The following is a 16,367-nucleotide window of genomic DNA, read 5'->3' on the forward strand; positions in this document are numbered from 1 at the left end:
ACTGGATGCTCTATGGGCTCTGCATGTAGTTGGCCTGTGGAGGATGTTAAAGATCTGTAGGGGACAGAGCTGATCTGTTTCATGAGTGGCTCCACTCTCTTCTGCTGCGGTCAGTGTCTCGTCTTGGGGAGTCATTCCAGCCAAGGGCCGAGTTATGCAGGCAGAAACTCATATGGAGACATTATTGCTAAAGAGTCCAGTCCAGAGTCCATGGTGAGGTTGGGAATGAAGTTAGTGAGCCAGAAAAGGAAATTTGAATGAATTGTTGGGAGCAGGAAGAGAGAGAAGGAATACAAATATCAACTAGAGTTCATAGGAACTGAGAGGAAGATGTTCCAAGGAGTTAAACACAGGCATAGAGAAACTTATTAGAATCTGTTGCTTGAGGAGAGAGGTACATTTCTTGAGAGAGATGTTAGTGGGCTGGACTAAGATCGTGATACTGATAAGGAGGAGAATTATGTGTTGTAGTCCTTAGTTGTGCTGAAAAAGAAAGCATGGAAACCAAGCTTTTAGGTAGCTCATATTCCCTTTGAATTTTAGTGGGCTGCCAGAGAGTCAAGAGCGCTAAAAGATTTGGTAAGGAATAGAGTATAGAATCATAAATTGTCATACATTGGTGCTCTGAGTTGACGATCCACTTGAAGGCGAATGTACAGGGTCAACTGTTACATGTAAGTTCTTAAATTAGTAATATAGGTGGTTACTCTGGGATCTGTTGGAGGCGCTGCTTGGTCATTGGTCTAAAGGAAATGGGTACAGGTGGTTAGGTGGAGAAGATGATAATCAGTTTAGAATGCTTAGAATCTTGCCCTCTAAAGGTGTGATGACACAGAGAGCTTGATTTGAGATTACAGTGTCTGGAAGTGGAGTCCAGTGATAATAGCTGGTTGTTCACAGGTACTTTTTCTAGCCATTGGGTTGATTAGTTTTTATTCTCTTATCCTGGCTGTTTGCAATACTTAAAAAGCCCCCTCAGCCTTACATTTACGTGATGAGTTTTTCCAGGACTAAGAGCACCGAAAGGCCAAGTGATCAACTAAAAGAAAATGGTAGTTGGGGCTGGGAGAAGTAGGAGTTCATGATTGGTTTGAAACATGCCATTTTGATACAGTCCTCATTCCCTGGACAGGTAATATGACTAGAGTACCAACGTCTGAGGCAGACCCAAAAGGAAGTGCATGGTGGTGGTGTAAGAGCTGGGTGATTGGTGACATGGACAAGGAATTGGTGTCGCAGGATCTGTGGAATTTCTGTGGTCTTGTTCCAGACTTCTGTCTAGTTTTCGAGGAACCTTTGTCAGGAGCAGTGGCAATAATATAGACTAGATAGGTTCCCAGCTTGTCTGTAACTAGAGGAGAGGTACCCAAGCCTTCTTTATAAGCCATTTAAACAGAAAGGAGATATTTTTCTGGAGATCTCAGGATATATGCTGAGTACTGTGGTGGTAGCTGATGGCATGGTCTGGACTGTATTCCCAAGAGAGCATTGCCATGACAAGAGCAGCTCTTGCCACCTCCTTGTCAGGGATGAACCAGTTCCCTCTATTAAGCTCTGGAAGTGACATACCAGTTTTTTCCCTAAGCTCTTGGCATCAAGGAGGATGAAATGTCTGATGGCAAGAGCCAGGGGGCAGATCTAAGGGCTTGCTCTGGGTGCTTGAAAGCAGGTGAGTGAGGGTGGATGTTGAAAGTCTTGGGTTCTGATTCTCAATTGATGATCATACCTCTCTGAGAAGGAGTTAGTCATAGGTGTCTTAGGCTGTTACACTTTTGCAATTTGGTATGTCTGAGCCCCAGAAATACCCACTGTCTCAGGAACATGTTGGAAATGTTGAACCTCAGGCCATGCACCAGAGCTAAGCAGAGCATGTAGTTTTACAGGATCTTCAGGGAATTTGTAGTCCAGGAAACAGTGTTCTAGACAAGACCAGTGGTTCTCAAACTTCAATGAGAATCAAATCACCTGGAGGACTGGTTAAAACCAAGATTGCTGACCTAAGAATTCTGGTCCAGAAGATGTGGGTTAGAGGACAGGAATATGCATTTCTAACAAGTTCTCAAGTGATGAGATTCCTGTCAGGAACTATGGTTCCCGACTACCTTAGCTTTCTCATCTGTAACATAGGGGAATGTTTCCTGCCAGCTGATGGAAATATGTGCTTAAGAGCCAATGTGTGAGCAGAGGTTTCAGGGCATTATAGGTAGGAAGTCAGTCTGTGGATTGCCTGCTTAATAGTCTGACTTTGTAAATCTCCTTTTGCCAGCATATCTTTTTTCCAGTCCTGGCTTCTGGTCATCAGATGTGGGCAGAGAATGGAGAATCTGTGAAGTCTCAAATGTAGTCTTTGGGGGAGACATCAGCAGCATTCTTGGGGCAGTGAGTGGGAATTATTCCCAGAGCTCAGCCAGTTCCTCTGGGTTCCTAGTCAAGTTGTCCGACCAGAACTTCTCTGCCTTGACTGCCTGTTGCCCTCTCTTTCTTTTGTCCTCAGCCACTGAATCTTTAGAACCGTATTTAGATTGATTAAAAAAATGGTCTTTGTCTTAACCTAGCCTCTGATTCATCTTGTGATCCTGACCAAGTTACATTCCTGCCCTGCCCCTACACACATTCCCCATCACAAATTTAGGTGACTAGTTGAACAGACCTTGGCTGCATGTGCTCAAGTCCCAGAAGGGGGATTCTGGCCTCCAAAGTGAGAGGAGCTGAGGCAGAGGCTGTTTTGATGAGAACAATATAGCATGGTAGTTAAGAGCACAGGCTTGAGCCCAGGGTTGTTGGTATATTTTTATAATCCCAGCATTCTGGGAGGCTTGCAAGTTCAAACCCAGGCTAGGCAACTTAGTGAGACTCTGTCTCTAAATTTAAAAAAACAAAAAGCCAAAAACTTAACAGGAGCTGGGAATGTAGTTCAGTGTGAATGCTTTGGTTTTAAATAATGTCCAATACCATGCCCCTGTCCCCATGAACCCCAGAACTGGAATATCCAGATTGAATCTTATGTCTACCACTTATAAGCAATATGACCTTGGGCAATCTACTTGTAGTATTTATGCCTCAGTTTCCTTATTGGGGAAAGTGCAGTTACTAGTTCCAGTCATATAGGACTTGTGGCAGGAGAAAATGAAATTACTTTTTAAAGTATTCAGAACAGTGCCTGGCATGTAATGGCTATGTGTGTTAGTGCTTCTTAGTAGAATTAGTACTAGTGTTATTCTGACCTATGGCCTCCTAGGAAGTGATTGATTGGGGTATGGCAGGTGGCAGGGAGGCAAACTCTACTTCTCTGGAAGCATAGAGAAAACCTTCAGTCTTTCCATCAATGTATAGTGCACAGATCCAGGGCACTCTCCAGAGAAACTTGTATGTCTTCCACTGAAATGGTAAATTGGAGGTAGTGTCCTGTTCCACTTCTGTGCCTGCCCCTGATGCTGCCTTCAAGAGACTTCCGCACATGACCTGAGACTTGTTTAAATTAATTATACATATAAACAGGTGGCTTCAAGGAAATCATCTGGTATTTGCTGCCCCAAGAGTCAGCTGCACAAAGGCCACTGATACCAAAGTTATTTACATTTGAGTATGTAAAAATGTCTAAATGGAAAGTGTTTTAGAAGCATGTATATAGAGAAGGAGACAGATGTGCATAGCTCTGAGTGAAGATATGGTTCCTAAGACTTGATTTTTTTCATTTATTGGTACTATATTTGAAAAATTCAGATTTCAATAAAGATAAATTATAATTCGCTCTATGCCCCTACTCCCTTCAATAAAGAATAGCAGTGTTTATTTTCAACCTCTTTTCTACATTTATTTTAATTGCTTTGGGGTCTGTGGAGATGGGTGGAGGGGGACATATATGTGAAAAATCAGCTTTTTAAAGCTCCGATTTTTTACCCTTCCTTGTCCTGAAACTTCGAGCATCAGCTTTCATCTGTCAAAGTGTAAATCAGCAATTAAAACTCAAACAGCCAAATGCCAAAGATGACCTGAAGCACAAAGCAACTGACAAACAAGTCCGGACAAATCGACGGGTAATTTATAAGCTTTGCCCTAAAATCTAATTATTTGGCAATTCGAATTTGCAGCCAGCCAGGGCTCGGCAATAAATTTAACCCGCCATAAATTATTTAGGAGCAGGCTGTGGTGTAAATCAAAACCACGAGTGTTTGTTTAAGAAATAAGCTCCTTGTGCATAGAATGTCTTTTTTTTCAAAGAGAGAAACTGTTTAGCAAATTATGCCCCACTGTCCAGTACAAACTCACTTCTGCTATCTAACTTCCTTTTCCTCTGTGACCCAGAGGCTTCTTGATCCTTTGGAGACAGGGCCCACGTTGCGTGGGACTTTGGTCTGATAAAACCCACGAGTTTGTCAGGTGCTGCTTTTCTACCTTGTGGAGTGATGCTGCTTTTGGGTTTTATCAAGACTTTCAGTACAGAAACTCCATTTTCTTCAGAGGATGAAAGGGAGGGATAAATTAGTTGTTACTGTTTCTAAATTGAGGGTATGTCAGTTCCTTCTTAGATTGAGAGAGGCAAGTCCGGAAAAATGATTCATTCATTCCCAAGTTTCAGATATGACCATAGAAACATTAGCTCAGGCAAAGGAAAATCTATGCTTTGGAAAAATGGGCTTGAATGCTGTTCTATGAATAATTGTCATGAATTGTAGTATTCTAAATCCTTTCAGCTTATAGTCCTTTTGTTATTGTTTTTCTAACTTCAAATATAATCTTATCATGCCAACAACTTGGTTGAAGGGTGTATGAATACCCTGCAAACAACTTACATAATTATTTGTTGTCTTCTACTCAGTGAGTGTGGGATTTTATTTGAAATGCTGTTTCAATTTCATCCTTAGTTTATCAAGGGAATAATTATTGGGTTTCCTAGTTGAGCCATTTTAAAGCAGTTGGGTTTAAAATGTCTGCTCTAACTCAATTAAAAAGGTAAAAGTGAAAGCAAATTTTCTTGGTGCTTCCTTTTTGTCTGTCTTATATTAAGCGAAAAAAAAAAAGCTTTCACAGCTGGCATTTTGTTGAAAGAGATGGTTAACAATAGGTTGAGAAACCTTGGATACTTTGACAAATGCAGGTTTAAGGTTTATATTCCATCCACCATCAGCAGACCAACTTCCTAGATTTATGTTGTTCTGCCCTTGGACAACTGAATGACATAAGTAGTTTGTGAATGGTATAAAGGTGACCAGTTGTCCCAATTTTAGTACTGAAAATCCTGTGTTCCCAGAAATCGTTGGCTGCAGGCAAACTAGACAAATGGTTAAACTAGGTTACATTGCGATTTAGTAGTTTGTAGCAGACAAGAGAAGAACCCACTTGGGATGAGAAAATGGGTGGACCTATGAACTTAGGAGACAGTGTTTTGGAGTGTTACGTATCTGGAATTGCATACTAACTGTACCTTTCTGCTACCTTAGTCATCTTAGGTTGATCATCTCCCTGATCCTGTAGAAGGTCCCCTGAAAGCTGAGTGTTTTTTGTTTGAGCCAAGCACTTGCTTTCCATCTTCTACTTGTTAGCTCTTTCATATATTTGGTCAACAAAGTCGAAAGTGAGAATTGTGTGCCTGAATAGGAGCTAGGTGTCAGAGAGGCAGACTGAGGCCCAACATTCCTGCCTCCCAAGTGCACAATTCAGGGCCCTCTCTGTTGCTGCAGCCACCTTGGAGGCTTTTCAGTAGCAATCCAAAGTAGGACTTTCTGCCTGGAGAGTCCCATGTCAATGGCTATTAGAGTGACTTCTCTTTCCGCGAGACAGTAGGCTGAGTTCTCTATAGATAGCCTTTCAGACTAAGAGAATTAGACTTTTGTCACCCTTCCAACTTAAAAAGCTGCTAGTCTTTTTCTTTTTCTCCACTTGAAGTCCCAGCACTGTCACTTACCAGCAATATAGTCATAAACAAATGACTTACCCTCCTTGTTATTTGTGAAGGAAGGATAGTAATGTTTCTCACCTCATGAGTCACATGGAGGATTAAGTATGGTCATTCCTGTTAGCATAGTACCTGCCACAGAGTAAACAATAAGTAGAACAGAGATGATGTCATTCTTTATATGTGTTGCAGGTCAGTTCCTCTCTTCCCTTTTCCTAGGCTGAAGGTCTTAGAGGGAGATGCTACCTCTCGTTGTGTTCATCGGTTTCTATACCCAGCCCTTGCCTGGTAAAGTGTAGAAGCATAAGAATATTGGTTTATAGGCTGGTGGTGATGATGATACAGTCTATCTGGATTAATAAGGCTAAAATAGGGATGTAAGTGAAAGTCCCACTGAGCTACATGCCCAGCCCTTTTTATTTATATATTTTGAGACAGGATCTCCCTTAAATTGTACAGTTGCCCAGACTTGGTTTGAACTTGGGATCATCCTACCTCAGCCTCTCAGAGTACTGAGATTATAGACATGTGCTTCCATACTCTGCTAAAAACACACTTTTGCAAGTAAAACTGTAAACATTTTGAATGTCGCTACACTATACTACATTTATCATAGTATAGTGTTCATTACTTGTTCATGCATCTTTTACACTCACTGGTTCTTGCACTTCTTAAAAGTGCAGAGATACTTTTTTATATCTGCCTTCCACTGCAATATCTATGATTGTCCTACACAAAGTGGTTCCTACACAAAACTATTATTAGGGCCAGACAGAAGCCTTGTAAATACATACGATTCATTTTTCCTTCCTGGCTGTATGATTGCCCAAGCACGCAGCTGTTTGTAGAAAACTTCCTAGGGGAATAATGAAATGGGTGAGGGAGAAGGTGAGGGGCAGGGTAATTGTCTGTGCAGCTGTACCTGGAAGCTGGTGCTTGGATACATTGTCAGAGACCCTTGGGTTGGAATTGATGCCATCAACCTATAATGTTGGGATTATCCCTTAACAATTGTCCAGAAGGTGTTTGACATCACTTGGGTGTACTTGCTGCAGAATCTTGCCAACTAGGTACAGACTGGGGCTTCTGTCTCATGCTTGGGCTGTTAGGGCTGGAGATTGAGGTCTGGGATTGCTGCGTGGTATGAAAAGGTAGGAAACCTCAGTAAAGTCCTTTCTGCTAAATCCTCAGAAAGTCTTCTATCAATAGCTTCTCTTTTGCATCCTCAGTGGCTCAAATTAATATTATTGTGTGGGCTTATTGTTAAAACAGCTTGTATGGCTGCGTAGGAAGGGTTCCTCCAGAGTCCTGTTTTGAGTTTGGTTAATGTAAGTCCTTCTTGGTTTTAGGCAGGAGGCCTGGGCAATGGACTAGCACCATTTAAGAGGTATTTTTATGGTTAGTTCAGTTTGATATGTCCAGTGCCTTGGGTCCAAGAATCTTAAGGGGTCTGTGCCTTTTTTTGCAAGGATCTGAGGCTGGCTTGTTCTTTAGTTTTGTAACAAGGGAGTCACTGAGTTTGAACATTTAGTTTGGCTTCATCTGTCCATTGGTGAGGAAGGCAGTAGCAGGCAAATTTAAACACTGAGCTGCAGGGGGAAATCCAAAGGCCAAGTTTTGAGAAACACTGCTGGGGATGCTGACTTGGTGCTGGTTAGGGCAAGAGCTGAAACGCGTACTATTTTATAATAAATACTAATAAAATTCCAGATCTATAATAGCATTTCAGATATCTAAAACAAACCATGTGCTTGTAAAAAAGTGGAAAGAGATCAACTTTAAGCCATAAATTCTTGGTAATAGAGGGTTTTTTCCTATTTATGTTTGATAGATATTTTTGTTTCCAGAGGAATGTCAACTCCTAATTTCATAATGTATCATGGGCTTAAGAAAATTGAATTTAATAAAAGCCAAAGATGAATGGCACCCTGAAAGGTCCCAACACTTGTCTTCATTAGCAGGACAAACTGCAGGTCTCCAAACACTGCTTCTCCCCAAATGAAAGTTTAAATGAAAAGTACAGTTGTGTCACAGGTTAAATTTCATTGCGGGCTCAGCTAACATTGTTAGTGAGGAGCTGGCTGTATTTGTTTCCTTAGATAGTAGGGCAGCCAAACTCACCAGGCTATGGAGCTCTTTATTTTGGGGGAAGTGCTTTTTCCAGTTAGTGGGGGAGGAAAGATTTGTCAGAAATTTGGGAGTCAAATGAGTCTAATTCAAAGAAACTACACCTAAGAAATCTTGGGTATCTGATGTTTTAGGAGGAGCAGTGTGTATGATGTATGTGCTCAAATTTGTTTCTCAGGGCAAAACTCCTCTCCCCTTAGCCTGCTTTGTAATGCTTGTAGGGAATAAAATGCTCAGCAAAGTGGAGAGTAAGTGTCTTCCTGTCTTTGCATTGGAGGAGAGGTCTCACCTTGTGGGAACAGTGCCGAGGCCTCCTCTTTGTCTGCCTCTCCCTCAATCTTGCAACTCTTTTGCCCTTCCTGTATCTGGCAATAAGCTCTTGTCAGCTTCCTCATCTTTTGGGATCAGCCCAGGGAGACCAGGCAGCCAAAAAACCTTTGAATATCTCTGGTATGAAACCTGACTGCCTTGCTTTGGTTTTCAGTCTTGGTGTTATGTGTTGAGTTGAAATAGATGCTTTAAGAATAAGCTCAGTATTAGTGGGTATGTTCCTAGGGAGAGGGAATAGGGAGATGTGGCTTCCCTGGGACACTGAGATTGACTACTTCTTTTGTCTTCCCACCCATTCATTTTCTCGTTGCAGTCAGGTGTCATCAGCTGTGGCCATAATTCTCCAGGCTGTCTCTGCAGAGAACCAGTTTGCCTTGATTTTACTGATTCTGAAGAAGTCTTCTCTAGAACAGGGCGGGCTAGGGTAGGAATACCCCTGGAGCAGGCTGTTGGGGCCACCAAATAGCCCCCCTTCTCGCTCTGCAGTGGAAACCTTTTTCACATACTAATTTTAGTTGGAGGATTTTGCTTTTATTTATTTATTTTTATTATTTCCTATTTGTCTCTTCCAGATGTTTTCAGGGCAATTTTTTTGTGTTGTAAACTAATTCCATTCATGTTTTAAAAATTTATGAAAGTGCTAATAAAAATGTCAAAGTGGTAAAAATGTTAGCTTTTCCTCTGCTTTGATTAAATTTTGCAAACTGTTTTTGAATATTAAAAAGCAATATTTTTTTCTTCTCTCTTCCTGTTTTCCCTCTTCTCTCTGGTGTGCGCGTGCTCTCTCCTGCCCTCTCCCCTCTCTGGTGTGTCCCTCCCTCCCTTCCTAGGAGCGATGTATGAGGCGTGCTGCACAGCCAGTGTTCTGCAAGCCTGTTTGCACACCAGGACCTTGGTGCTGTGCATCTCTATTAAATAACGGAGACAAATTAATCTTAGAGACACCAAACAAATTGTCACTTCTCCTCCTCCTCTTCCATTATGTTCCAGTGGATTGGGAAGGGCTGGCTAAGTGATTGGGCAGGGAAGGGGGATGGGTACTGCCTGAAAGAAAGGTAGGAGGCACTAGCTCCTATTACTTGTGTTCAGTTTTCTTGGCTTATTATCACTTTTTTTTCTTTATAAAGTGAATAAACTCCCTGGCTTTTTCTTTATAGTGAATAAACTCCCTGGCTCTGTTTAAACTTCGTACAGGGAAATCTACACGTTGGTCTCGTGGCAGGTTGTCCATGTGGCTAGAGACCCAAACCCATTCCAGCACAGGACCTGTGAGAGGAAATGGGCTCCCTTTTTTAGAGGCTCAAGTGAGCAGGCTTCTACTCGAGAACCAACTGAAGAAATTGGGGCCGAGTACACCACTGTCTTCCTTCCCCTTTCCAGACACAGTGGGGATGAGAGGTATATACAGTGTTTGGAACCTCTGAGGCTATTAGCAGCGGAAAGGTTAGGATTATAAGTGGTGCTAGCATCTTCTTATTCAGTCTTGGATTTGGCCTTCCAAGAGTAATGAGCCCCAGTCATTCTTTTTTGACTTGGAGTTACTGTTTGAAGTGGTTGATTAAAATAACTTATTTCTTTTTCTGTGTCTTTTAACATTCTAGGAAATCATTGAGTTCCCCATCCTGAAGCTCAATGGTCGGACCATGGAGATTGAGTCTACCTTTCACATGTATGTCCAGCCTGTAGTCCATCCACAGCTTACCCCCTTCTGTACAGAGGTAAGGGCCCTGGACTGTTGGAAAGGACCTTTGGGATCACTGATGTTCTCTTACAGCCCTTAGAAAGCTTAGTCTAATCAGTGGTTAAGGCACGTGTACATCAGGTCTGGCAGTTTGCTTTCATAAAGTCCATGACCCTACTGGAGTCACGTTGGTCCCTGGGAACCAAGGAAGGCAGTGGTACAATCTGCCTAGCTTCTTTGACATTTTCCTCCTGTACCATCTCTACCTTTCCCAGTGACTGGGCGGTTGAGGAGGATGGTGCTTCTGGGGTTCAAGTTCTTTCTTGTTCTATTTCCCTTAGGGTCTGTGGGCAAGAGGTGAAGATTTCTGTCACTTAGAAGGAAATGTTACATCAGGCTTTCTTATCTATCTGATGATATTAACTTTGTCCTTTCTTGAAGTGGTCCTGGGTGGAACATAGATTGAACTTGTGAGAAGCATATTCTGACAGTGATAAAGAGAAGACAGGCTGGCTAAAGCAGGCCTGTCCTTGTTAGGCTAGTGCTGTACTTGGCTGTTTTGTCAGCAGGTTAGTACTGAACCCATTCTATAATTGTGAAATTAGAGGTGAGATTTTGATACTAGCTGCAGGCTCAAAAGAGCCACTGACAGAGGAAAAGAGCCGCTGAAAGTTCTGACTCCCAGGACTGTGTGGAGAAGCCTCTATGACTGCTTTTCCATGTGATACTTCATGTTATTCTGTGGTGGGATCAGGTCAAGCATGTGCGCTAGCAGAGGTGATGGGATAACATGAGTGTTTTTGTTGGGACTGAGCTGTGTTAGAAATGTTGGACCTTTGTTAGAGATTTACCTTCTTCTATGAAGTGAAATAGGAGGCAAGTTCTTGAGTAAGTCCATTGTTTCCTTGGTTTTGGGGAGGCTGGGAATGGCTTTTCTGGCATGAGTATATGGCTCCATGGACTTAGATGCAAGGTCTGGAGATTTGCTCCTATGCTTGATGGCAGTGTTTACCGTTGGGCCAGGTGGACCTTTTATTGTAGATGTCCGTCTGCCCAGGTGTTAGTCTCTTAAGGTCTTTATTCTAACCAGTTATATTCAGATTGACTCCTTTTTTTTCTGTCTTGGATTTCCCTCTTTCTCCTGGAAAATACCTGTGCCACCAGGGGATACTAATCTGTTCTCTTTGGCCCCTTTTGAAAATCTACCATTTTCATGATGATGAAAATCTTTTTCTTATAGGAAGGGAAAGAAGTCCTTAATTGAGTTAGCTACCTGAGCCTTATGCTGGCCTGAAAGTCTAGTGTCCTCTTGTTCTACTCCTTATCCTCTGTGTGCAGCCGGGACCCTGGGTGCTGTAGCTACCTGTGAAGCTAGGCTGCCTGCTATAGATAGGCACAAGTTTTTGTTTTGCTTCGTTTTTCATGTTTGCTTTTTGGGCAGGGTCTGGCTTTGTAGTGCAGGGCTGGCCTGGAACTCACTATGTAGTCCAGGCTTGCCTTAAACTCACAGCAGTCCTCCTGCCTCAGCTTCTTCAGTGCTAGGATTATAGGCATGTGTCAGAATGCCTAGCTTAGGCCCACATTTTAGAAATGTTGATGCCTGTTTAGGAATGGAACAGAGTGCTAGTGGAACTCTAGGTGGCTGTAGATGCTCCAGGGTATTGAGACAAAAGGGGTTTCCTCTGGAGCAGGGTGGTTTCTGCTCCTTGGCTGCTTTGGCCAGAGGGGAGGAAGATTTGTGAGACTCTGAGGAAAACCATTTTTTGTTTTTCCTAGATAGTTTCACCCAAGGACGTGCATCCATAATTTGGAGGGTAGTAGGAGTAGTGGTAGGACTCTTGGCTATGAAAACTTCTGAAAGTGAGGCTGTGTTTATGTTGCGGGCACTGGACTGCAGCCATTTTTCTTCAAGCTTTCAGGGCTCATCTTTTCATAACCTGGTTCCTGCTTTTTTCTCGAGCCTCACAACCCCCCTCTTCGTCTCTGCCCTGGTTCTCCTCACCGAAGGCTACCTTCTTACAGTCCACCTTTATATGTGGTGGTTGCTCTGCCTGTACACTGATTATTTCTACATGTCCTCTGGCATTCTACTTGAGTCACCTTGCCTGGGAAGCTTTTCCTCATCCCCAGCTGGGTTATGCTTACCTCAACAGTGCACTGATCAGATATATTATACTTTCAGTTATTTTTCTATCTTCCTACTGGACTGTGAGTTTTGTGATGGCAGAAACTAGACCTGATCCTTCTTTGCTCCATCATTAGGGTCTGGTACCGAGTTCACAATTCAGTGTGTGTTCTGTAAATGAGTAAATATTGGCAAGGAATTATTCCTGTCTCCCCACCTAACAGCTGTGCTGCTGACTTACTCTTTTAAGTAAGTAAAGGCACTGTAAAAAAAAAACTCTTGGGGCTGGGATTTAGCTCAGTGGCATAAGTACCTACCTGCCTTGCAAGCAGATGGTCGTGAGTTCGATGCCCGGTACCGATAAAAAGAAAAAAAAAACCTCTCATATTTTCTTTCTTTCTTTTTTAATTAATTAATTAATTAGTTAATTTTTTATCGGTACCGGGAATCAAACTCACGACCATGTGCTTGCAAGGCAGGCGCTTATGCCACTGAGCTAAATCCCCAGCCCCTGTTTTTTTTGGACAGGGTCTCACTATGTAGTCCAGGCTAGCCTCAAACTCATGACGATCCTCCTGCCTTAGCCTCCCAAGAACTTGGATTTCAAGCATGGGCTACTATGCCTGGCTTCAAATTATCTAAATATTGCCCTTTATACATACTAGTTGGAACTATGTAACAGAAAGAAGCAGAGACACAGGATGGGGCTGTTGTTCTGAGACCTCATCTGCCCTGCTAATATCTGCCTCTTTGGGTAGAGAAGAGGTCATTACAACCAGAGAGAGTCTTTATTAGTAAATGTGAACAGTAATTCCAAACCTCTGGATTATACCTAAGCAACTCCTCTGGCAGAATTTTCTGTCTTGTGCACAAGTTAAGACTGCCTGACTTTATTTTTAATTTTGAGACAAAAGTCTTGCTAAGTTGCCCCTAGGTGGGATTCAGACTTGTAGTGCTTCAACCTTAGCCTCCCAGAATGCTGGGATTACAGGTGTGTGCCACATGCCTGGTGCACAAAGCATGGTGGAGAACCCTAGCTGGTGTGTATGTATGTGTGTGTGTGCATGTGCACGGGACACATGTACACATGCTTGTATGGGGTGAGAGACAGGCGGAGTGCTGGATGACACGAAGCAAGATTCTGCCTTGAATCTTCAGTTCACAGATAGACACTTTTTCTTTTACTACTCTGGATAACAAATATTACTAGCTTTTTTAGGATCCTTGCTAAGTTCAATTGGTAATCATCCTGAGACTCGGTTTTAGCAAAAACAGGATGTGATGAGTTTCATTGTCTCTGAAGCCTTTTCCCTAAAACCTCAAGACTTTGCTCCAGCTCATCAGCTCTATCTCTAGCACCTGAGCTGCTGCACAGTTCCTAACCATGTGCAATCTTTATTGTTGTTATCATGAAAAAACTAGAAAAATACCCATTTGCTAAATGCCAGTGAAGGTCTTTGTCTTGCACCTGTACTTATAAAGGGTGAGATTTATTGGTCTCTTTGTGTGAGGAGAAAGAGTGGTTCTGATTATCAGATTGTGCACCAGAGACAAGTGCTTATGTAATCAACAAACTGTCTTGGTGTCAGAGTACGATTGTGTTGGAGATAAACTGTGAAAGAAGAAAGCTGCTGGTTGCTGACATGCTATTGGCACCAGATTTCCAGGGCTGCTTCTTGTAGTTGTTAGTGTTTGTGATGAAGCCAGCTCTTCCCTGGACAAAGCCCTTGTGTGGATAGGGGGTCTCAGCACCCAGCAGTGTTATCAGTCAGGGTCAAAAGCCCCTCGCCTTGTGGTTTCTGAGTCTGGAGAAGTGGGAGTTAATCTGTAATCCCTCAGTGAAAGGAGTCACAGAACACACATTAATTCTTCCTCTCACCTCTCCTGCTTTAAGTGGTTAAGGTCTCTGAGCTCTGTTTAGCCTGTGAGCTCTGGTTCTTAGTTTAATAATACATGGCTTGCTTGAGACTTTCATTGTGAGGATGTGAAAGCTTTTAAAAATATATATATTAACCCAAGTAGGAAGGGCCTTAAACATGAAGCATAGCATGAAGGGTATAAATTAGGCCTAATAGAGAACTTCCCAGTATTAATTTTATAAAATTTTCTCTCTCTCTCTCCAAATTTATTATATGTTTTATAGGTTCTAAGTGTCAGGTAAAGGTACTAACTTTCTTAATTTTCCCCCCTGGTCATCTAGTATCTTGACAATGCTGTTAAGAAGTGTTTCATTTTTGGAGGGATGAGTGTTACAGGACTTTTCCTTACAAGACTATATCTAATCGAACCAGTGTTTAAGCCCCACAAAGGAGCCACCTTTGAGCTCCTTTAGGAACTAAGCTATATGCCAGGCCTGTTTTCTTTGGAAGCATGGACAGAGCGGGGGCTGACCTAGGCTGGTGCCTCGCAGGCTGATGATACTGGGATTGCTGAGCCTGCGAGTAAAAGCCCAGGAAGGCGCTGCCCAAGGGTGGGAAGAGATGGGCCTGAAGAGATGGGCAGTGGAGAGTCCTGCAGCAGTACACCTGAGTGACCCACAGTTTTCCTTTATGATGCTGTGAGTTTCCTGCCCCTCATCCTGGGGTTTTCCTGGGGCCTGGGGGAAGTGCTTGTGGTGCTTTCCTAAGCTTTCTCTGCAAGGGAGCAAGGCACTTAGCACTGGTGCCATTGGTTCACTGTGTGAGTGAGACTTTCTTGAGGGTCTACCTTGTCTGAGTTACTCTTGGAAGGAGCTGAAAGGAGTAGACTTGACCTTGCCCTAGGAAAATAAAGATATAAGACTTGACATTTGGACTCTGGAGCTTGCTAAGAAGCGAGAGTGACTGTGGGCTTCCTTTCCATAAGTAGTCCTGACTCTAAGCCCTAATCTTCCAAGTCCTGGAAGCAGAAGAGAAGCTGTGCCAAAGTGGGCAGTGGCAGTGCCTGCTCTGAAGGTGGACAGGCCCCTTGGTACTAGCTGAGGAGGGTAAGGGGAGACTGCCAAGAGCATAAATTCTGCGAAGACACGGTTTTTATATTGTTCTTAGCTGCCAGATCCCTGGTTCCTAGAATAGGATCTAGCTCACAGTAGGCTGTCTGAGAGTAGTTGTTGACTACTTGAAAGGAGGAATCTTCTGTACTCCAGGATTAAAGCTGCAGCTCCAGGGCATTTGTCCAGTGCTGCCCCACTCCTGCCCTCAGCCCATCAGCCTTTTCTTCTCCTCGACTCAGGCCCTCCCTCTGCTGGGCAGTTCTTTGGTCTCCCAAGCAAGGAAAGGGTGTGGAGGTGCCAGCCGGGTGGGCATGCTGTGGGTTAAAGCTTTGCGAAACAACAGTGTAGTTAATCTTTCTAATTTATTTTCCTTTTAGACCATGGGAAGTCTGTAGGCAGCAGCTGTTACCCAATTAAAATACAGATTAATATAAAAACAGTTTCTGGAATATAAAATAGAGTGGCTGTGTCCTTACACTTCCTTAAAATACCACCTAATAATGACTTGATGAACTACAGAAACCCACCTAGAGGAACTCAGCGTTTTTAAAATGAAAATTTCTTCCCTAAAAGGTGTGTATTACCATTCCATGTAAGTCACTTTGAGAAAATAACCTTCCCTCTTAGAGCTGGCAGTTTCTGTGAGTTGGGTATTTGGTATTCATTAATGTAATTATAGTTTAATTGGAGTTTTAAACCTCTTCCTCTCTACTTGAGAAAAAGTTGTTTGCAAGCAAGCCTGAGATACTACTCTTTCTGGAAGTAGTCAGGGCCTGTTTGGCATGGTAATTTCTAGTTTCATTTTTGGAGGGATGAGTGTTATAAGACTTTCTCCTACAAGGCTATATCTGGTCAAACCAGTGTTTAAACCCCTGTGTTTCAGGTTGAGCTCCTTTAGGGACTAAGCTGTGTGCCAGGCCTGTTTGGTGTGGAAGCATGGACAGAGGCCTCCTGCCTTAGATTCTGGTAGTCAGTCTATCCCTAGTCTGTGCTAGAAGGATATTTTTACTTAAAAATAAAACAAAAAAGCAAAACAAATTTACTTGAACCTAGGTCCGCCTAGGTAGGGCTCAGGCCTGTGAGTCAGAGAGTCTGTAGGCCAGATTTGACACATTGGATCTTTTCATCTTAGTTTCTCATTGGCTAGAGGTGACTTTTTCCTTCTTGATTATGTGGCATTGAGACAGGGTATGCAGAGTGAAGGGTAGATGCCCACAAGCTTCACTGGTGTGATGGA

General features: G+C 42.8%; 1 protein-coding gene across 12 annotated transcripts in view; it reads left to right on the forward strand.

Moving 5' to 3' along the window:
• Eri3 (ERI1 exoribonuclease family member 3) overlaps positions 1 to 16,367 on the forward strand; it is a 128,843-nt gene that overhangs the window by 22,598 nt on the left and 89,878 nt on the right. For all 12 annotated transcript variants that reach the window (XM_013157964.3, XM_063236272.1, XM_063236267.1 and 9 more), the window contains one exon: positions 9,955 to 10,071. In XM_013157964.3, coding sequence (XP_013013418.2) covers positions 9,955 to 10,071 — 117 coding nt within the window. The remainder of the gene's footprint in view (positions 1 to 9,954; positions 10,072 to 16,367) is intronic.

The sequence above is a fragment of the Cavia porcellus genome, unplaced genomic scaffold, assembly GCF_034190915.1.
Source record: "Cavia porcellus strain 051 isolate PalLab524CR breed Dunkin Hartley unplaced genomic scaffold, mCavPor4.1 scaffold_25, whole genome shotgun sequence".
Lineage (NCBI taxonomy): Eukaryota > Metazoa > Chordata > Mammalia > Rodentia > Caviidae > Cavia > Cavia porcellus.